The sequence below is a fragment of the Salvelinus alpinus genome, chromosome 15 (assembly GCF_045679555.1).
Source record: "Salvelinus alpinus chromosome 15, SLU_Salpinus.1, whole genome shotgun sequence".
In the NCBI taxonomy this organism is placed as follows: domain Eukaryota; kingdom Metazoa; phylum Chordata; class Actinopteri; order Salmoniformes; family Salmonidae; genus Salvelinus; species Salvelinus alpinus.
This window is the reverse complement of record NC_092100.1, coordinates 17,950,727-17,973,095: the sequence shown is the minus strand read 5'-3', so window position 1 is coordinate 17,973,095 and position 22,369 is coordinate 17,950,727. Positions and strand designations below refer to the sequence as shown.

The 22,369-nt window shown below is 42.3% G+C and overlaps 3 protein-coding genes across 8 annotated transcripts in view; 2 read left to right on the top strand and 1 right to left on the bottom strand.

The window, feature by feature from the left end:
• LOC139540478 (phosphatidylinositol 3-kinase regulatory subunit gamma-like) overlaps window positions 1-6,174 on the top strand; it is a 34,380-nt gene extending 28,206 nt beyond the window's left edge. For all 3 annotated transcript variants that reach the window (XM_071344332.1, XM_071344334.1, XM_071344333.1), the window contains 6 exons: window positions 660-785; window positions 884-1,026; window positions 1,122-1,298; window positions 1,435-1,506; window positions 1,617-1,790; window positions 2,239-6,174. In XM_071344332.1, coding sequence (XP_071200433.1) covers window positions 660-785; window positions 884-1,026; window positions 1,122-1,298; window positions 1,435-1,506; window positions 1,617-1,790; window positions 2,239-2,431 — 885 coding nt within the window. In that variant the 3' untranslated portion in view covers window positions 2,432-6,174. The remainder of the gene's footprint in view (window positions 1-659; window positions 786-883; window positions 1,027-1,121; window positions 1,299-1,434; window positions 1,507-1,616; window positions 1,791-2,238) is intronic.
• Window positions 6,175-6,263: 89 nt separating this feature from the next.
• On the top strand, window positions 6,264-9,766 carry ifi30b (IFI30 lysosomal thiol reductase b). The gene is made up of 7 exons (XM_071344335.1): window positions 6,264-6,839; window positions 7,470-7,658; window positions 7,878-7,949; window positions 8,067-8,159; window positions 8,725-8,877; window positions 9,226-9,294; window positions 9,420-9,766. Exons 1-7 carry the CDS (start codon window positions 6,660-6,662, stop codon window positions 9,477-9,479), a joined length of 816 nt encoding a protein of 271 aa, XP_071200436.1. The 5' UTR covers window positions 6,264-6,659; the 3' UTR covers window positions 9,480-9,766.
• Window positions 9,767-10,461: 695 nt separating this feature from the next.
• Window positions 10,462-22,369, bottom strand: part of pde4cb (phosphodiesterase 4C, cAMP-specific b) — a 142,423-nt gene continuing 130,515 nt past the window's right edge. For all 4 annotated transcript variants that reach the window (XM_071344329.1, XM_071344328.1, XM_071344331.1 and 1 more), the window contains 5 exons: window positions 17,295-17,394; window positions 16,889-17,043; window positions 16,404-16,526; window positions 15,582-15,764; window positions 10,462-15,378 (listed from right to left, as the gene is read on the bottom strand). In XM_071344329.1, the coding sequence (XP_071200430.1) occupies window positions 14,836-15,378; window positions 15,582-15,764; window positions 16,404-16,526; window positions 16,889-17,043; window positions 17,295-17,394 (1,104 nt within the window). In that variant the 3' untranslated portion in view covers window positions 10,462-14,835. The remainder of the gene's footprint in view (window positions 15,379-15,581; window positions 15,765-16,403; window positions 16,527-16,888; window positions 17,044-17,294; window positions 17,395-22,369) is intronic.

Below are 22,369 nucleotides of genomic sequence, written 5' to 3'. Positions count from 1 at the left end.
TCGAGAGCACCCTGACCGGTTGCATCACCGCATGGTATGGCAACTGCTCGGCATCTGACCGTAAGGCACTACAGAGGGTAGTGTGTATGGCCCAGTACATCACTGAGGCCAAGCTTCCTGCCATCTAGGACCTATATAATAGGCGGTGTCAGAGGAAAGCCCATAAAATTGTCAAAGACTCCAGTCACCAAAGTCATAGACTGTTCTCTCTGCTACCGCATGGCAAGCGGTACAGGAACGCCAAGTCTAGGACCAAAAGGCTCCTTAACAGCTCCTACCACAAGCCATAAGACTGCTGAACAATTAAACAAATGGCCACCGGACTATTACATTGACCCCCTACATTGGTTTTGTACACTGCTACACGCTGTTTATTATCTATGCATAGTGACTTCACCCCTACGTACATGTACAATTACCTATAACCTGTACCCCCACACACTGACTCGGTACACCCTGAATATAGCCTCGTTATTGTGTTACTTTTTATTATTTTTTACTTTATTTGGTCAATATTTTCTCAACTCTTCTTGAACTGCACTGTTGGCTAAGGGCTTGTCAGTAAGCATTTCACTGTAAGGTCTACACTTCTTGTATCTGGCGCATGTGACAAATAGTTTGATTTGATTTGGTTAGTTAATGGTCTTTGTTATTTCCAGGACCAGGTGGTGAAAGAGGATAACGTGGAAGCAGTAGGAGAGCAACTGAAGGTGTACCATGAACAGTACCAGGAGAAGAGCCGGGAATATGACGTCTTGTATGAAGAGTACACTCGCACCTCTCAGGTAAATATTCAACACATCCATTTTCACTGTCCCATTTGGGTCTGGGTTCCATAGCACTTGAAATGAGCAAAACCTCGTCTGTTTTCCTTGTACTCCAGGAGTTACAGATGAAGCACACGGCCATCGAGGCCTTCACCGAGACCATCAATATCTTTGAGGAGCAGTGCGAGACCCAAGAGCGCTACAGCAAGGAGTACATTGACAAGTTCCACAGGGAGGGCAACAGCCAAGAGATTGAGAGGTATCTACATTGCCTGTTGTAGGATTTTCATGAAGCCTGTAGTGATCATGACTATGAAGTGGGGGACCTCCCAATCTTGTCGCTCCACCTTACAGAATCCAAAGTAATTCAGATAAGCTGAAGTCTCGTGTGACTGAGATCCATGACAGCAAGCGGAAGCTGGAGCAGGACCTGAAGGAGCAGGCGACGGACAACCGAGAGATCGACAAGAAGATGAACAGTCTGAAACCAGACCTCATGCAGCTGAGGAAGATCAGAGACCAGTACCTGGTGTAGGTTATACACACACACACACACACACACACACACACACACACACACACACACACACACACACACACTTTACAATGCGAAACTGAAATGTTTAGGAACATGGGAACTAACCATTAGCTTGTGTTAACGCCCCAGGTGGCTCAATCAGAAGGGCACCAGACAGAAGAAGATTAACGAGTGGCTTGGGATCAAGAACGACGTGGAAGAGTGAGTTAAACCAATGTGGCCGTCTGACAGTTGTGATGTATCACCATGTTTAATCATGTCTTATCGTGTATCATATTGACCCTGGTTTCATCCCCTCTTCTCCCTCCCAGCCTATATTCTCTGGTGGATGAGATGGATGACCTGCCGCACCATGACGAGCGCACCTGGTACGTGGGCGACATCAAGCGCGGCCAGGCCGAAGAGCTGCTAAAGGGCAAGGGTGACGGCACCTTCCTGATCCGAGACAGCCAGTCCCAGAAGGGCTCCTATGCCTGCTCTGTAGTGTGAGTCCCATTAACCTGTTCTGTAGTGTGAGTCCCATTAACCTGATCTGCGGTCACATAATGATTTGGGTTGGAAATACGACTAGACTGTTGGGTGGGGTTTAACCAGGTTTGTCAGATGTTTTCCGGACTCACCTGCCGAGATGATGCCTGAAAATCTCAAATGCATGGGAAATGTGGGGACCATCTGAAAACATGGTTGGCCAATCTTATCCGCAAAGGGCCGTTAAGCAGTAACACAACTGAGTCAGCTCATCCAAACCTATTGGACTGAGGAACATTTGGCATTGAGGCATATAGCAGGATCTTCAAAGTTGATGGTGTCTTGATGAGGTCTTAAAACATCTATCAAACTTTGATTTTGTGCTGAAATATCACTTTGACTGCTGTGTTTGGGCGTGGTGTCTAACCAAATGTTCTGTTGTTGACTTCACGTCTGTACATGCAGCGTGGACGGGGACGTCAAGCACTGTGTGATATTCAAGACCTCCACGGGCTACGGTTTCGCCGAGCCTTACAACCTGTACAGCTCCCTGAGAGAGCTGGTTCTCCACTACAGACACACCTCCCTGGTCCAGCACAACGACTCGCTGAATGTAACTCTGGCATGTCCTGTCCTAACCCAGCAGCAACCCAGATGAGACACACCGTCACCCGGACACGGCCCGGCACAGAGCAAAAACACACACAGAACTGAGACCACAAACCCTCACTTTTCCCAACAAAAAAGCAAACAGCTTTCTGAGCGTTGGGTTTGACAGGAGTGGAAGTGGCAGATATAATGACTGACTGGGTTTTGACTTTGAAGAGACCCTGTAAATGTTATATTTTTGTTAAATCTTTTAGGATAAAAATATTTTGACTATTTTAAAGTAACTGCTGTAGATTCCATTTTCCTTTCAATGGAGGGAATTATTTTTTAAATCGACTTGTTATGGGTGCCATTTTGGGGGTGTAGTAACTTTTTTCAACAGTTAGAGGTGTAAGGGTTTGACATGGAGAACAAAAATACCTAACAGACTTTCTGTGTTTTGTTGCAAGTTCATATTAATACACATTTTCTCCCACAGCGCTATGGGACGCATACAAAGAAAGCATTCTCCTTTCTGTGTACTCATTGCTATGTGCCCTATCACATAAAGACAAAAGAAGACAAAGACAAAATTCAGTACCAATGTGTTAAACAAAAAGATGAATTTGTCTTTTTCTGAAAGCTTTAAAAAAAAAAAATCTATGTAAGTTTAAAATAGTTTGAGGTTGATGATATTAGATGCGGGCATGGCCCCTGGTGTAGCTTGAGGACACTGCTGGAGTTGCAGTCCTTGATGGTGGAACACTTGGTGGTGAAAGTGCCTTCTCTTATAATCCTCGGTCTTCCATTCTCTCTCTGTAGATCAGAGTCAGTGTGGATGCCTTGCCCCAATCAGATGCCAAGTGTTTTGTACAGCACTGTATGAAACTAGAAATCTGAAATGGACCTTGCTATTGATTGCCTTGGCGCAGGGATGGGTAACTCCCTGGGACTACTGCCACTGACTGCTCAGAGTGCACACATCTGATTTCCAGGGTCAGGGCTCAGTGCACACATTTGGTTTCCCAGGTCTCAATCAGTAGCTGACTTAAAGGAATGATTGAAAGCCAGCAGACACTCTTGAGGACCGAAGTTGCCCACCCTTGCATTACTGTGTGTATGATGGCGGTGTTGGATTTGTGCATGGTGGAAATGGATTTCCGTTCATATTTTATAGTTGTGGATAGATGGTAGATCTTATGGGGGTTGTGTACCAGATATAAGAAGCATTGTCTTTTCACTACATATTGGGTATGCAGTATGCATCGCAGTATTCAGTCTCTCATTAAGGTATTAGTAGCCTAATTCCACAATTTACTTAATCGGACCTTACCTGCCACACTTTGTGAATGAGCTTCTTTCCCAGGAAACAAGTTGTACTTTAATGCTAACATATACACCAGATATTCTAGGTAGACTTGAAACACTACTTTGACAAACTGATTAGTACTATGCAGCGAGTTTGACATACAACTTCACGATGCATCATCAACATTGATTTTGATTCATGACAAATCACTGAATGAGTGATAACCTTTACACTTGTCATGTATTAATCAGACATTGGTGCATTTTATTGCTCACTTTTAGGAGTGGTTAGATTGCCGATCATGTTGGGATTAGTGTAAATCAACCTTTTATAGCTGACAACAATGTTGATGTTAATCTGGTTAACCTGTTTCTTATGTTTATCTGGTAGTTAGGTGAAAAGTGTCTCCTTGGAGAGAGATGACAATAATAGTCTGTGGACTATTTACTGAACATAGCTTTCAGCCAGAGTCCTGCTCAGTTAGACTGTCCTTCAGGTCAACGGATCTTTGAAAACTGGGACAATCTAGTTTAGTTTTTTTGTCAAGAGAGGGTGCTGTATAAAAAAGAGAGTAAAAAATATGTTTCTGGTTTGTTTTCTAATTGCACACGGTGGCTCTGCATGCAGTGTAAGACTACGTAGGCCCTCCACTGACATGACCACAGCCAGGTTAAGACTAGCTGAAGATTGTACGCCAGATAATGTTATGTAACCAAAGAGTGTTGGTGTCCATTACTGAGTGCTACAGAAAAGACCCACACAAACCGCCGCCATAGATTTTTCAACTAACCTGTTCTTAGGGATTACTTTCTTAATTCTCGATTCCTTTTAAAAAGTATCTTAGTCTGTTGCAGTTGGTTCTACAAAAACCATACATTCAGAAAGATATCAATGTTTAAGTGAGATATGCCTCGTGGTGTGCTTAGATCTTTGTTTGTCACCTACTTATACGTGTGGCCGTAGAAGTAGAATCTACTAGTTCCTGCAATAATGCTGGGAAATGCTAGATCTGCGGCAGCTAAGATGTCGAGGTACCTCCTCATGCCGTACAATACTTGGATGTAATATCTTTGAGGTTTTGCTGTTTTTTGTAGAACCACCTGCAACTGGAAACGGACATTTTTCAGATACTTTCGTTATTCTCGATTCTGTGAAAAAAGTATTGCCAATAACAGGTTAGTTGAAAAATCTATGGCGGCGGTTTGTATGGGGCTTTCCTCTAACGCCCAGTAATGGACACCAACATTCTTTGGTTATATCACATTCTCTGGCATACAATCTGTAGCTAGGTCTGTTCTCAGTGACATTGTTTCCCCTGGCCTTTTCTGTGGACTTGGGCTCCCGAGTGGCTCAGCGGTCTAAGGCACTGCATCTCCGTGCCAGAGGCGTCACTACAGACCCTGGTTCGAGTCCAGGCTGTATCACAACTGGCCGTGATTGGGAGTCCCATAGGGCGGCGCACAATTGGCCCAGTGCCGTCCGGGTTAGGGTTTGGCCGGGGTAGGCCATCACTGTACATTTATTTAACTTGCCTAGTTAAATAAAGGTTAAATAAAAATAAATAATTATATTGGAGGTCATGACAAAAGCTATGCTTGATTTCTGCTACTACGGTGCAACGTAAAACGACACATTTCCTCAGCTTGTGAGAAAGCCTGTGAGTGGGTACAAATGAGGCTTGAGTAGGGATGTCGCTGTGTCAATGTTACAATCTGCTAATGTAAATGCACTACAAAGACATGAATAGGGAGCTCATGTTTCAGGAGTTTTATTATAATTTGACTTGAACAGGTTCATTAATTTACAATAACTGGCTATGATAGGTCAGAAACACTCCGCATAGTGGACATCTCATTGTAAGACAAGGACGGTGTCTTTGAAGTGGCTCTTAATGGTCTGTTTGAAAGTGGCTTTTATGAAACCTGTTTGTGTTTTGTTATTTGTTCATCATAACCTGAGCAGATTTAATTGAATAAGCTAGTGTGAATACTTTTGGTGATATTCTTTACATTTATATTTCATGCTTATTTAGAGATTTAATTTATCTCTAAATAACCAAATAGATCGAAAAGACTGTTAGGCTGTTTACACAGGCTTTTTTAGATTTTGTTAGAGAATGAAACTGTCGTAGTATTTGTTGTATGTTGACTTTCAAATTTGTAGACTGCCTGGTTTTTAGCTTTTGTATTTGTGAAACTGCTCCCTTGACATAATGGAAGTCTGTTAGATACTGCTATTTGATACATGTAGTATGTGTATAATACTTGGCTGGAGTTCAGTAATTTGAAATCTAGAAATCCCCCCCAAAACATTGCTAATGAACAGCAAAATGCACTTTTAAATTGACAGTAAGCAACATTATTTAAAAAATCTGTACAATTATTGCATTACCTAATGAAAATATTGGCTGCACTCCATATGATGTATTTGTCAGACTGATAGTTTTGTATGGTACTAATGAAAAAATTAACAATTTTATTAAAGCTTGAAGTTGTCAAAATGCCTGACATTTTTCCTCCAATTATTTTGACAAAAGCAATCCCTTGCTCAGAAGGCAATTGAGTGTAAATGTTGGGAGAATTGTGACATCTACTGTCACAACATGGTCATACAATCTATGATTTTCCTCACTGTAGCCTTGGCAATTTTCTACGTAGTTAGACACGTGATGGACTGTTTTATGTACTGCTATTTCTTTAATGTTGTGACTACATACATTATTCATTATCTATTCATGTTAATTCAGTCAATCAAGAAGGATTCTACTCTGGCCTAAGTTTGAAGTTTGTTCTTATTCCTGTTTTGCCTATCAATTTGTCCCTGTATAAGAAGTGTCTGAAACGATGATATGCTGTTGTGGGATGTCCAATGAGAGCATTTGGTCACAAGAATCCATCTCATCACAGCTAAGGATGATTGTTGTAATCATTGGTGGAAGGAGCTCCAACCCACTCACTTTTCAAATTGGTCACAGTGTTGTCTGAGGGAAATGTTAAGGAAGGCTCTGGCTTCAGTACCTGTAAGCAACATGAAGTTTGCATCGGTGTTAGTCCTTCTTTTTTTCTGCTCTACTTTCAAGAAATCCCAAGGAAAGTCAAAGCCGAAACCGGGCTGTGAATATCCCCCGTCTCAGTGGTGTAGGAGTTTGGAAATTGCAATAGAATGTGGGGTAAGTTTGGAGTATCGTTATCAAGTTCAAATAACTGCACTCGGACATAATGCCAGTTGCTAGGTTCTGTTTATAAGACTTTCATAAAATCTATTTTCATGTACCTTTTTTTTCTGGATTATACCCTGGTACTTTTGAATGTGTCGCATGCAGCCTACTACAGAAGTTATTCAGTTGAATGATTAAATAACCTGTCATTTATTTTTTACAAATCAACTTTCCTATGTCTAATCTCACCAAACATTAAGACATTATGCTATTCCATGTTATATAACAAGGTCAATATGTATATGTGAGTATATCCCATGTTTATCAGGATTGTCAGTTCAGTTTTAAATTACTGTTCAAAGAGTCCCTTGTCCATGGTTAAATGAGTCATGCTTTTGAAATTGAGCACCAGAGGTCCTAGATTTCCTGAGTGCATGTGACTGAAACCAATCCTTAATGAGCTGTGTTTAGACAGGCAGCCCAATTCTGATATTTTTCTGAAAAACTGCGGTTTGCAAGTGGCATGTTTCCCACATTTACTTGTGTGAATTCCAGGCATATCTCAATATGAACAGAATGTAATTAATTTGTCAAATTGAAAGAGTTCCAGCCCAGCTTTCTCTGAACATGATTCCTGTCTAGGTTCAGAAGCAGTGTCTGGAGCTCAATGCCACCAGGCCCATTTCAGCAGTACCCAGAGTTGAGGTGACCCTGTACTATGAGAGCCTGTGTCCAGGCTGCAGGGTCTTCCTCACCCAGCAGCTCTTCCCTACCTGGGCCATGCTCCATGATATCATGGAGGTAAAACTGGTGCCCTACGGCAATGCACAGGTAGGCCTCTTCTCAAGATGGGAGAGTACTGGGTCAGGTTCAGTGGGGAGGGCACATTGTAAATGTTTTTTTTGGGGGGGGGGGGGTGTTATTGGACAAGTTCAGCCTGTACCTCAGTATAGGCCTTTGATTGATATATCCATCCACAGTCCCTGACTATTGAATACATGAGAGCTTGTTTTGTGTTCATGCTGCAGCCTTTTTCCTGTTCTTTCACAGGAGCTTCCCTCAGGGAATTCTCCCTTCACCTGTGAACATGGGGAACCAGAGTGTCATAGTAACATGATTGAGGTGCGCTTGCCAATAAAATGGCAAATGTCTGAAGTTCTGCTTATAACTTGAATCACTAAAAATAGGTAATCTGTCCCTGAAATATAGTTTATTTTGTATTTCATACTTTCCCTTTAGGCATGTATTCTACATTCAGTGGGTCTGTACTCGGCCTTCCCTGTCATTGACTGCATGGAATCTGCAGCAAATGTTCTCGCCGCCGCCCAACCTGTGAGCATTGTACTGTTTTTAACTTAATGTTAAACCACTTGCATTCTTTTTAATTCAAAATGCATTTGTGAGGGCCTCCCGAGTGGCGCAAGGCACTGCATCGCAGTGCTTAGAGTCCAGGCTCTGTCGCAGCCGGTCGCGACCAGGAGACCCATGGGGGGCGCACAATTGGCCCAGCGTCATCCGGGTTAGGGGAGGGTTTGGCCAGCAGGGATGTCCTTGTCCCATCGCGCACTAGCGACTCCTGTGGCGGGCCAGACACGGTCGCACAGTGTTTCCTCCAAAACATTGGTGCGGCTGGTTTCCCGGGTTAAATGGGCATTGTGTCAAGAAGCAGTGCGGCTTGGTTGGGTTGTGTTTCGGAGGGCGCACGACTCTCGACCTTTTCCTCTCCCGAGTCTGTATGGGAGTTGCAGCAATGAGACAAGACTGTAACTACCAATTGGATACAACGAAATTGGGGTAAAAGTAACAAAAATAAACAAATGCATTTGTGCACCTTTTCTGTTTACACATTAAGGGCTCTGGGTTATTGGTTCTAACATGCAGTCTTGTTCTCCCCTAGTGCTTACAGCTACACGTCCCTTCCATGACGTGGGACAGTGTCACAACCTGTGTTAAGGGAGAGCTCGGCTTCAAACTGATGCATGAGAACGCCCTGAAGACCAATGCTCTCAGTCCAGCCAAAACACACGTCCCCTGGGTGACCATTAATAAGGTAGAACACTGCTGGGACTGAAACTAGGGGGACGATGTAGATAACATGGCTATACTACAGCAAGTGGCAAGCATCTACAGCAGGGTTATTCAACTCTTATTCTACAAGGGCTGGTGCCTGCTGGTTTTTTGATCTGATAATTGCACACACCTGGTGTCCCAGGTCTAAATCAGTCCCTAATTAGAGGGGAACAATGGGTTTGAGGCATCTACAGATTATTAACCATAGTGTTACTGAGTGCTGCTTTTTGAACAGATACACTGTGTATAGCAGGTCATGGAATCAAACTATGTGCCAAGGTCAAGCCTGTACATGACTTTCCAATTCCTCCTTTTTGCGTCTTTGCAGGAATACACAGGTGACTTTCAGGACAAAGCAATGTCATCACTTTTTAACTTGGTCTGCAAGATGTACAAGGTGAGTTGTGTGTGACTGGTCCTTGTTTGATCACTTGAAATGTAATTGAGTATTAAACTGATCAACATGGTGTCCTTGGTCATCGGCTGAGCTAAAATGTAATGATCACCCATTTTTGTCCACAGGGAGGAAAGCCCCCTGCCTGCACTGGCGCGCAGAAGAAACTAGACAGGAGTCTGTGCTGAAACCAACAGTCATTCTGCATGCCATTCATGTTGTTTTCAAAATATATTTTGTTACAGTATAAGTACCAGTTTCCCTCATTCTTTTGAAAGACAATGCAAGTCCAACATAAATCATAAGTTGCTAATTTCTTTACTCTTGTTGCTGAAATGTATTTCATGAATTGTAATACTTGTTTTATTCTGTGTGATTGTATGATACTGTGTCAAATAACTCCATATGTGTTGATCATTTAACCCAATGCTAACAAGTTACGGTTCCATTTTGTATAAACAGATTTCTCTTTCAAGCCTAAGAGTGCATATAACTGTGGGGTCTGAAATTAAACATCCTTGATAAAGATGAGCAGTAATGACTAAAATAATGAGCAATACTGTATGCTCAAAGAAATTATTTTATACTAATACAATTGCTCAGAAATAGATTTTGTTTAACAAGTAATACTTTTCCCTCAAAGGTAGGGGTCAAAATTGACACCCCAAAAGATTATTGTAAATAAAGTAGTCAGTTTATTTGGTTCCATATTCCTAGCACACAATTACAAACTTGTTGGATGCATTTTCAGTTTGATTATTTTTTGCCCAATGGAAACACTCCTAAATATTTGGATGCTACAATGAGTATGGATCCTCCTGAATGAGTCATGATTGAGAAAGTTAGTGGGTCAAAGATCATACACCCAAGACATTCTCACCATTACCAATAACACAGGATGTTGGCATGTCTTGGGGGTATGATCTTTGACCCTCTAACTTTGTCATTATTCAAAGATTAGGCTGGGATTGATGCCGCGTTCACGTGCTAGTCGGAACTAAACTCAGAAATGTGACTTGCTTATTGGTTGTAGTTATATACGTGCAGAGTTCAACCAGTTAGCAAGTCGGAAATTAGAGTTTCCTAGTTCCGACAAGCACGAATGCGGCATCAATCCAACGCAGTTTAATTACTTCCGAACAGCGATAGATTTAATCAGATTCACAAATACAGGTTTCCATAATTTATTGGCATTTTCACTGAACTCCAGAAACGTTTAAAAAATGTACTTTTAAATTATTGTTAAATTAAGCAAATTTGTAAGAAATATTTTGTCTCCAGAAAAATTATCTTACCGTACTTACATTTTGACAGACAAATATACTAATGTCCAACATTGCGGATAAAAAGGACACAGAACAATAACCGTAATGGTATACCATGTCAGTTTCAGCAAAGCAATAAAGGGAGCAAGAGTCACCAAACGAACTTCTCAGACAACACTGAATGACACTGATTTATGTACGTTTTACCCACAATAAAGCTCAGCTCCTCTCCAGTCACAATTTAAGGCTCTTATTTTAGCTGTTTGCTTATTCATGACCAAACATGAGTAAATAGAATATGGTCAAGATATTTATGAATACTTGTGTACTTTTCCCCCTGCCTTACCAGGAAAAGAGTAAGCGAGAAATACTTTAGTGTTAGTTCCCAGGCAAGTTTACCATGATGGAGCTGTTGTTGAATTTTGTTGATGTTATTTTCAGATTTCACTGTTCTCCATTAAGGATAGTTCAGTGATTTTTATATGCACTGAACAAAAATATAAAACAATTTAAAAGAATTTACTGAGTTAGTTCATAAAAGGAAATCGGGTCAATTTAAATAAATTCATTAGGACCTAATCAATCAATCAATTTTATTTTATATAGCCCTTCGTACATCAGCTAATATCTCGAAGTGCTGTACAGACACCCAGCCTAAAACCAATAACACCTAATCTATGCATTTCACATGATTTGGGGATATAGATATGCATCAGTTGGTCAGATACCTTTAAAAAATAAAATAGGGCTGTGGATCAGAAAACCAGTCAGTATCTGGTGTGACCATTTGCCTGATGCAGCGCGACATCTCCTTTTGCATAGAGGTGATCAGGCTGTTGATTGTGGCCTGTGGAACGTTATCCCACTATTCAGCTGTGCGAAGCATCCCAAATATGCTCAATGTGTGATATTTCTGGTGACTGTGCAGGCCATGGAAGAACTGGGACATTTTCAGCTTCTAGGAATTATGTACAGATCCTTGCATTATCATGCTGAAACATGAGGTGATGGCAGTGGATTAATGGCACGACAATGGCCCTCAGGATATCATCACAGTATTTCTGTGCATTCAAATTGCCATCGATAAAATGCAATTGTGTTCGTTGTCTGTAGCTTATGCCTGCAAATACCATAACTCCACCGCCACCATGGGGCACTTTGTTCACAACGTTGACATCTGCAAATCGCTCACCCACACGACACCATCTGCCCGATAAAGTTGAAACTGGGATTTATCTGTGAAGAGCACACTTCTCCAGCGTGCCAGTGGCATCAGCTGTCCGGGTGGCTGGTCTCAGACGATCCTACAGGTGTAGAAGCCGGATGTGGCGGTCCTGGTCTGGCGTAGTTACACGTGGTGTACGGTTGTGAGGCCCGTTGGACGTACTGCCAAATTCTCTAAAATGACGTTGGTGGCGGCTTATGGTAGAGAAATAACATTAAATTCTCTGGCAACAGCTCTGTTGGACGTTACTGCAGTCAGCATGCCAATTGCGCACACTCCCTCTAAACTTGTGTGACATTGTGTTGTGAGAACTCCATTTTAGAGTGGCCTTTATTGTGCCCAACACAAGGTGCACCTGTGTAATGATCATACCATTTAATCAGCTTCTTGATATGCCTCACCTGTCAGGATTATCTTGGCAAAGGAGAAATGCTCGCTAACAGGGATTTAGAAATTTGAGAAGCCTTTTGTGCATATGGAAAACAATTTTTGTTCAGTGTACTTATATTTGGCAGGGGCTAGTTAAGTTGTACAGTATTGGTTTAACTTAAAAATTAGGGTGCAATCAGCGAACGCAATAATAGAAATTAACATTCACATACTGTAGGTAAAAGCTATAGCCCTGTGAAGAGCATAAGGGCTCTCTGTTCAATCTGTATCGCTGAAGCGCTACAGATTACATGATATGAAGGTAATTTCTGATTGAGCCGACATATGCAGGGTTTACCGTGCAGTCTCCGTTATACAGGAACATTGCCTTTAAATTCCAATCACGCTGTAACGCTGAACTTCTGCAATACGGATTGAATAGAGCTCGACATCAAAGCATTACATCCAACATATAAAGTCAAGGTATTACAATTTCCATAAAAATTATAGCATAATTCTAACTGATAATTGATGAAACTCAACACATTTTAAAGTCAAACTTTGACATGATTACAATCAACAGTTCAGAGAGAACTTTGTTCAACATTTCATAACGACTTAGGTTGGCAGAAGCTTTTGCGCAAATTCCAAAGATTTTTGTCACAATTTTCCCTATAAACTAGTTTCCCTCAAGAACAAATCAAACAAGACATTAGGGGCTTATTCAGGCGAATGAAAAAGTATCCAATGTCAATACAGAATGTACAGTATTGTGTAAACCAGACATGATTTTCTGTTGTGTACTACAGGGAATAATATCAACGCTGTTCATTGCATTTCTATCTGCTACTTTCAAAGCATCACACACTACTGAATAAGCCCTAATTAGTCCACACTGCGGCCCTGTTCAGAAACAACCACTAACCTTTCGACACTTGTGGAGATCTGACAGGATTTTATAGGTTTAAAAGGTTCAATGCAGCCGTTTTTATCTCAATATCAAATCATTTCTGGGTAACAATTAAGAACCTTACTGTGATCATTTTCAATAAAAATTCTCAAAAAGAAACAAATGGCTTAGCAAAATACAATTTCTCCAGCAAGAATTTAGCTAGGACTGTCAGAGTGGTCCGAGGAGCCTAATGGGAGGGATGTGTAACCTGAACTAGCTGTTAAAGTGCATAATCATAATTGTCACAATTTCACAGTATTATTCCAACCTCAGTGTTGAAATGTATATATAAAACAGAGGATATCATGTTTTTGACTGCATGCCCTGCTACATGACAATGTCTCCACCTCACCCTCTGCTAGGTGGAATTTTCTCCCTATTGCTTACACCTATCCATTCCTCTCAGCTCTAGGTGTTAGGCCTAGGGGTTGTTTCTTGACAGGAACTACAGCCTTCCATGGCTGTCCACTAAAATCATGGTTTGGCTCAAGCTCTTTAGAACTGAATGGGCTTCCTCTACAACAAAAATTGTAAAGTGCTACTGTATGGTGGAGACACCCTGATAATGATGCTTACAAAGCTCAGAGACAAACAGACCTGGGGTGTGTTCGTTACGTCTTGCAAAGGAAATCGTTTACCTGAACAAAACTGGGAGAGACCTACCTGAATTTTTCCAGTAGAAACCAGTTTTCCATTTGGAGTAAACGGTTTGTTGCAAAACGTTTTGCAACAGAATCGGTGAAATGAATACACCCATGGTGAGGACATACCCATTATATATAACAAAACGGAACCATTTCAAATCAAATAGAAAATGTGACAACGTAAAACATGATCATATAGAAACAAATACAACTTTACAAACATGAGTGTAAGCGGTGTTAGTCTAGATTTAAAACAACTTGTATTGGGTACCTCAATCAACCATAGTACTTCGGGATTTTTGAAATACAATTTACTGGTACTGTTCATTTTATATTTAAATTGCTTTAGTTCTCAAACTCATTAATGAACTTTTCAATTGAGATCAATAGAGGTCGCCAGACAAATAAATATGTATTTTTGCATAACTTGAAGCAGTAAGGTTCTAAGAGCTGTTTGTCATCAGTAACACAACTCTAAACAGGCAGTCTCAGTTAAGGGCTACCCAAGAAGTCCGTGCTACATTCAAATAATTTATATCTCGTTATACCCTGAGGTTTAAGTTACAATTCTCTCACTATTCAGGTACATACTGGATTTGATAAAACATTCACAGAATTCTCAGAGACTAACTAAATAAAATATACTAGTTTATGCTGACTGAATTCAAAATGTGTGGTGCAAAAGTTCCAAGACCCTGTAAAATGATTACAATCCTTGCAATATTCCATTGAATATCTATATTCCATCATTTTGAGGAAGACATTGTTTTCTCAGTATAATTCCTTGCTTCGTCAGGAGACGCTGGTTAGCTTGTGGTCAGTTCTCTACCTTCGAGTCTAAGACACTTTCTGCCCAGAATCAACTACAGAATGCAGGACTAAAAAGTCCTATCTCGCACACAGAAGAAAATAGAGAATAAAACGATACTTCTTGTTCTACAATATTAAAAGTGTTAAGGTGTCTCCAGTGTAAAGGAACTGTTGTCATTACAGACTTGATAAAAAGCCCACCCTGTATGTCCAATTGCTGCTGGGACCCACAAACCAAGGCAGGGATGGAATGAGTTGAAGGGAGGGCCAAGGTTTGTGTTACGTGCCAAGCCGTAGGTAAGCTACACTACTGCCTTCCTGGCCCAGTTTTCTGTCCCTATCGCCTATGTCGTCCGCGCCCACCCCGGGGCCCAACGTTCTGAGATGGTCGGGGCTCCTAACCGACATGGTGGCCAGACTGAGGGCCCGGCCAGGGTGGGGGGAGGGGGGCCGGTATCTGCTGCTGGGCTCTGGGGATAGAGACAGGGCCAGGGTCTTCCTAGAGGTCTCTCCCCCCTGTGACGTCTCCTCCTCGGGGGGGCTCTCCAGGTCTGAGTCACCCTCCTCCTCCTGCTCCTCCAGGGTGAGTTCAAACTGGAACTTGTCCCCTGTGGAGGCGCATCCCCCCGATGTGGCTTCCAGGGCTCCTGGCCCCCCATCAAGATCCCTGTCCTCAAGGGTGGGTGAGGGACTGCGCTGGATCATACTTTGGTACCACTCCCGGTTGTCCTCCAGGGTATCCAGGATGTCCTGGGCGTCAGGGTGGACCAGGTCAGCCCACGTCTCCCAAAGAGGGTGGACGATGTAGTCTATGAATCCCACCTACAGAGGGGAGTAAAGATGCGAGATATAAACACACACTGTTTTGGTGGGTTTCAACAGACATTATGACAATAATTTGCCAGCAACAGTCTGTTAAGCAGTGACAAAGACCTGCGGGTGGGTTTGCAGATTCTTGTGTCTGCATGTGTAAGAGAGCCTGCATACCTCGTGTGGCTGCATGCACGCTATGCACAGAACAGTACCTGGGTCTTCTCGACGGAGGCGTTATGTTTGTCACACATAGGGCTGATCTCAATTCCCTTGTCCCGCTCCCTGTCCCCCTGGGTGAAGAACTCCACCATGATGCGGTCGGTCCACTTACGGTAGACCTCCAGAGGCTTGGTGGGGTTACTGAGGTCAGCACAGTGAACCATGTTCTGAAGGACCTGGAGACACGCAGGGAGGCCCATGTTAGTTCTTGGTTTATCTGTTGTTTAGATATTTTTTGAAGTTGTATATAATTTTTTATTCATATTAATTTTGTCATTTATATTTCAGACATTTATATAGAAACCTTGAATGTACATGACACTATGAAGTCTTGAGTTATTTTAGACAACTGCACTGATCACACTTGTCTCCAGTAGACAGTTCAGATTCAACACCATCGTCCATCTCAATGATCTGAAGTGGCTTTCTTTCCTTGTCTCCCCTCAAATTGCTTTCACCTGTCCTGTATCCACATATCTTCGCTGTCTGATGAAAACCTCTCATCTCTAAAACAGAAACTTTTCAGGAAATTGAAAACATTTCCATATTTTCCCATGAACAAACATACAACTTCAGAAGCTATTTTGAATACACTTTATTGGTCCTAGATTCATGTTCAGAGTACAATGAGGGGAGTTACTGCTTTCAATAAATGTATAAAAAAAATTATTGGCAAATTAAGTTATTAGGTTTTCATCAGACAGCGACAATATTCAGATAAATGCAGATGAGTGAGACGGAGAAGAGAAGAGGAAGTCACTGTAGACTATTAATATGTGGCCAGTGGTGTGTCTACTCTAGGAATGACCTCTGACCTGGATGCGGTCTGAGTAGTTGTCCAGCAGCAGCACTCCAAGACTGGTCACCTTCTTGGTCTCCACCATTGTCTTCAGGTCAGCCAGGAAGTTCATGTGCTTGGACATGTCAGTGGCCAACACCTGCAGAGGACAATACCAACGATATTTTAGTTATGAACATTATGTAGAAACTGCTTATGTTGGGCCTCTGGGTTTAGAAATTCTATGGCAATACCAATTAATCACACTTACTTCAGTCACTAATTCCAAAGAGTCAGTGGGTTAGAGCATGGTGCCACCTACATCCAGGGTTGTGTTGTGGGTTTGATACTGAATATACTCTGTGTGAAATGTACCGGTAAGTGACTTTGGGGAAAAGTGTCTGCTAAATGGCCATATCATTATGATGTCGGCTCATTCATTATGTGAACTATGATAATATGGAGGTGTGTAGATAATATCTAATTTCTATTCAATTTCAATTCATTCGGTCAGTGCCTCACCATGTCGATGACCATCTTCCTGAGGGACTGTCTCTGTTTCTTGCTGAGGCTCTGGAAGATGTCACAGTTGTCCTCCTGTAGCAGCTTGAAGCCCACAGCCAGGTGGTGGTTCTCCAGGACAGAAGCGTCGTTGTACATCAGAGCCAGCTCAGAATCTACAGTAGGACAGTAGGAACACTCATCAGTAAAGCAACAACAATTCCAAGGCACTCCCTGTATAACTACAAAAAGGTATTCATTAGGTTCAAAATAACGGAATAAACAATTTATCCAGAGATCAAACTCCGCCTTACAGACGCTATAATGTAGTCTTCACAGTAGTAGATGCCAGACACATTTTGCTCCAAAGGACATATCCTTTAATTAGATCTAATGAGTGAGATTGCTAGTGAGGGATGGAACTGACTTGTGTTGATGAGGAACTGGTTGGACACTCCGGGGTGATCTACGTCGTGTATAGCACTGCTAAACAGAGCAGCCATGATCTCCAGGTCAGTGAAGACAGCCTGAAAACAAAAAACAGACACTTTTTTGTTACTATTACTGCGAGAGATGAGTGATGGCGCCGGAGGGGATGACTACCACCTTATCGGCTCTTAACCAACCATGCTATTTAGTTAGTTCTTTTGCGTTGTTCATAACTTGTTTTGTACATAATGTTGCTGATACCGTCTCTTATGACCGAAAAGAGCTTCTGGACACCAGAACTGCGATTGCTCACCTCAAACTGGACAAAGAGTTCTTCTTCAATGAGTCGGACGGGAGGGATATACTACAGACACCCGACCAGGCCCAGATATCTGTTATTCCTTGGAAAAGGAAACTGAGATTTTGCGGAAAGAGATCAGGGTGCCTTGTGAGGATCAGGAGACGAGTGGCTAATCTGCCCTTGCCTTCCGTCCTGCTAGCTAATGTTCAATCGCTGGAAAATAAATGGGACGAACTGAAAGCACGTTTATCCTACCAACAGGACATTAAAAACTGTAATATTTTATGTTTCACTGAGTCGTGGCTGAATGACGACATTAAGAACACACAGCTGGCAGGTTATACACTATCGGCAGGACAGAACAGCAGCCTCTGGTAAGACACGGGGCTCGGGGCCTGTGCATTTATGTAAACAACAGCTGGTGCACGATATCTAAGGAAGTCTCAATGTGTTGTTCACCTGAGGTAGAGTATCTCATGATAAGCAGTAGACCACACTATCTACCTAGAGAGATTTCATCTGTATTTCTCTTACCTGTCTACATATCACCACAGACCGATGCTGGCACTAAAACAGCACTCAATGAGCAAACAGGAAAATGCTCATCCATAGGCGGCACTCCTAGTGGCCGGGGACTTTAATGCAGGGAAACTTAAATCAGTTTGACCTCATTTCTATCAGCATGTTAAATGTGCAACCAGAGGGAAAACATTCTAGACCATCTTTACTCCACACTCAGAGACGCGTACAAAGCTCTCCTTTGCCCTCCATTTGGCAAATCTGACCATAACTCTATCCTCCTGATTCCTGCTTACAAGCAAAAATTAAAGCAGCAAGGACCAGTGACTCAGTCTATAAAAAAGTGGTCAGATGAAACAGATGCTAAGCTACAGGACTGTTTTGCTAGCACAGACTGGAATATGTTCCAGGATTCTTCCGATGGCATTGAGGAGTACACCAGATCAGTCACTGGCTTTATCAATAAGTGCATCGAGGACATCGTGCCACAGTGACTGTACGTACATACTCCAACCAGAAGCCATGGATTGTTGATCCATCAACCTGCTTTCCTGTGTCATTTCCGGTCACAACTTGCAGACTTGTTTACGTGCTGCTGTGCGTTTTGTTGCTAACCTTACTTTGCTACCTGACAACTTTACAGTTTTTACTTTTAATTACCGTTTATATTTTTTGTTTTTCCCTCACTCAACTTTTTTTCATTCAACTTTCACACTCCGGACGCTTTATCTGGACGTGGTTCGTCAGGACCTCCACCAGCCGAAGCTAAGTAGTAACATTAACATGATGCCTTCTAATTGCAGTCGCTGTACTCATAATATACCGGAGAATGTGCTGCAAGCCCAGCTTCAGACGCAATCATTAGGCAAGGGTAATTTCAGTGTAGGAAAGGATGAAACAGCGTCTGTGCCACTAGTAAGTACAGATAGTAGTATAAATCCCCTCGCACGGTCCCCGCAGCCGGACAACTTTCTCATGGCTTCTGGAGAGAAATGCTGTAGGAATGCTCAACCGGTGTCGCTCATTCAGCTGACAGAAACTTTTACCTCTCCTCATTAAGCAGCGAGTCGGAGTCAGAGGCCGAGCCTTCTCTGGTCTCTATTCCTCCCGTTACGGGGTCTGAGACGCCGAAGCCTCCCACCATTAACTCTGACAAATTGAAAACCCTAGTCATTGGCGACTCCATTACCCGCAGTATTAGACTTAAAACGAATCATCCAGCAATCATACACTGTTTACCAGGGGGCAGGGCTACCGCCGTTAAGGCTAATCTGAAGATGGTGCTGGCTAAAGCTAAAACTGGCGAGTGTAGAGAGTATAGGTATATTGTTATCCACGTCGGCACCAACGATGTTAGGATGAAACAGTCAGAGATCACCAAGCGCAACATACCTTCAGCTTGTAAATCAGCTTGAAAGATGTGTCAGCATCAAGTAATTGTCTCTGGCCCCTTCCCAGTTAGGGGGAGTGATGAGCTCTACAGCAGAGTCTTACAACTCAATCGCTGGTTGACAACTGTTTTCTGCCCCTCCCAAAAGATAGAATTTGTAGATAATTGGCCCTCTTTCTGGGAAATAGGGTGCAGGCCAGGCAGCAGGCTGTTAGCCAGCCTGCCAGCTTAGTGGAGTTTGCCACTAGCACAGTCAGTTTAGTCAGCTCAGCTATCCCCATTGAGACCGTGTCTGTGCCTCAACTTAAGTTGGGCAAAACTAAACATGGCTATGTTAGCCTTAGCAATCTCACTAGAATAAAGACCTAGTCCATTCCTGCAATTATTGAAAGAGATTGTAATACCTCACATCTCAAAATAGGGCTACTTAATGTTAGATCCCTCACTTCCAAGGCAGTTATAGTCAATGAACTAATCACTGACCATAATCTTGATGTGATTGGCCTGACTGAAACATGGCTTAAGCTTGATGAATTTACTGTGTTAAGAGGCCTCACCTCCTGGTTACACTAGGATAGCAAATTTCAATTTACAAAAGAAAAAAAACGACGTTTTCGTCTTTTGACCGTCTAGTCATGAAATCTATGCAGGCTAATCACTTTTTATAGCTAGTGTTTACAGGCCTCCTGTGCCATATACAGCATTCCTCACTGAGTTCCCTTAATTCCTATCGGACCTTGTAGTCATAGCAGATAATATTCTAATTTCTGGTGACTTTAATATTCACATGGAAAAGTTCACAGACCCACTCCAAAAGGCTTTCGGAGCCATCATCGACTCAGTGGGTTTTGTCCAACATGTTTCCGGACCAACTCACTGCCAGAGTCATACTCTGGACCTAGTTTTGTCCCATGGATAAAATGTTGTGGATCATAATCCTGGACTATCGGACCACCATTTTATTATGTTTGCAATCGCAACAAATAATCTGCTCAGACCCCAACCAAGGATCATCAAAAGCCGTGCTATAAATTCTTGGACAACCCAAAGATTCCTAGATGCCCTTCCAGACTCCCTCCGCCTACCCAAGGACATCAGAGTACAACAATCAGTTAACCACCTAACTGAGGAACTCAATTTAACCTTGCGCAATACCCTAGATGCAGTCGCACCCCTAAAAACATTTATCATAAGAAACTAGCTCCCTGGTATACAGAAAATACCCGAGCTCTGAAGCAAGCTTCCAGAAAATTGGAACGGAAATTGCGCTACGCAAAACTGGAAGTCTTCCGACTAGCTTGGAAAGACAGTACCGTGCAGTATCGAAGAGCCCTCACTGCTGCTCGATTATCCTATTTTTCCAACTTAATTGAGGAAAATAAGAACAATCCCCCCAAAAATGTTGATACTATCGTAAAGCTAACTAAAACGCAGCATTCTCCAAGAGTGGATGGCTTTCACTTTAGCAGTGATAAATTCATGAACTTTTTTGACGAAAAGATCATGATCATTAGAAAGCAAATTACGGACTCCTCTTTAAATCTGCGTATTCCTCCAAAGCTCAGTTGTCCTGAGTCTGCACAACTCTGCCAGGACCTAGGATCAAGGGAGACACTCAAGTGTTTTAGTACTATATCTCTTGAAACAATGATGAAAATAATCATGGCCTCTAAACCTTCAAGCTGCACACTGGACCCTATTCCAACTAAACTACTGAAAGAGCTGCTTCCTGTGCTTGGCCCTCCTATGTTGAACATAATAAACGGCTCTCTATCCACCGGATGTGTACCAAACTCACTAAAAGTGGCAGTAATAAAGCCTCTCTTGAAAAAGCCAAACCTTGACCCAGAAAATATAAAAACTATTGGCCTGTATCGAATCTCCCATTCCTCTCAAAAATCTTAGAAAAAGCTGTTGCGCACCAACTCACTGCCTTCCTGAAGACAAACAATGTATACGAAATGCTTCAGTCTGGTTTTAGACCCCATCATAGCACTGAGACTGCACTTGTGAAGGTGGTAAATTACCTTTTAATGGCGTCAGACCGAGGCTCTGCATCTGTCTTCGTGCTCCTAGACCTTAGTGCTGCTTTTGATACCATCGATCACCACATTCTTTTGGAGAGATTGGAAACCCAAATTGGTCTACACGGACAAGTTCTGGCCTGGTTTAGATCTTATCTGTCGGAAAAATATCAGTTTGTCTCTGTGGATGGTTTGTCAACTGTACATTTTGGTGTTCCTCAAGGTTCCATTTTAGGACCACTATTGTTTTCACTATATATTTTACCTCTTGGGGATGTCATTCGAAAACATAATGTTAACTTTCCCTGCTATGCGGATGACACACAGCTGTACATTTCAATGAAACATGGTGAAGCCCCAAAATTGCTCTCGCTGGAAGCCTGTGTTTCAGACATAAGGTAGTGGATGGCTGCAAACGTTCTACTTTTAAACTCGGACAAAACAGAGATGCTTGTTCTAGGTCCCAAGAAACAAAGAGATCTTCTGTTGAATCTGACAATTCATCTTGATGGTTGTACAGCCGTCTCAAATAAAACTGTGAAGGACCTCGGACCATGGACCCTGATCTCTCTTTTGACGAACATATCAAGACTGTTTCAAGGACAGCTTTTTTCCATCTACGTAACATTGCAAAAATCTGAAATTTTCTGTCCACAAATGATGCAGAAAAATTAATCCATGCTGTTGTCACTTCTAGGTTAGACTACTGCAATGCTCTACTTTCATCCTACATGGATAAAGCACAAAATAAACTTCAGTTAGTGCTAAATACGGCTGCTAGAATCCTGACTTGAACCAAAAAATTTGATCATATTACTCCAGTGCGAGCCTCCCTACAC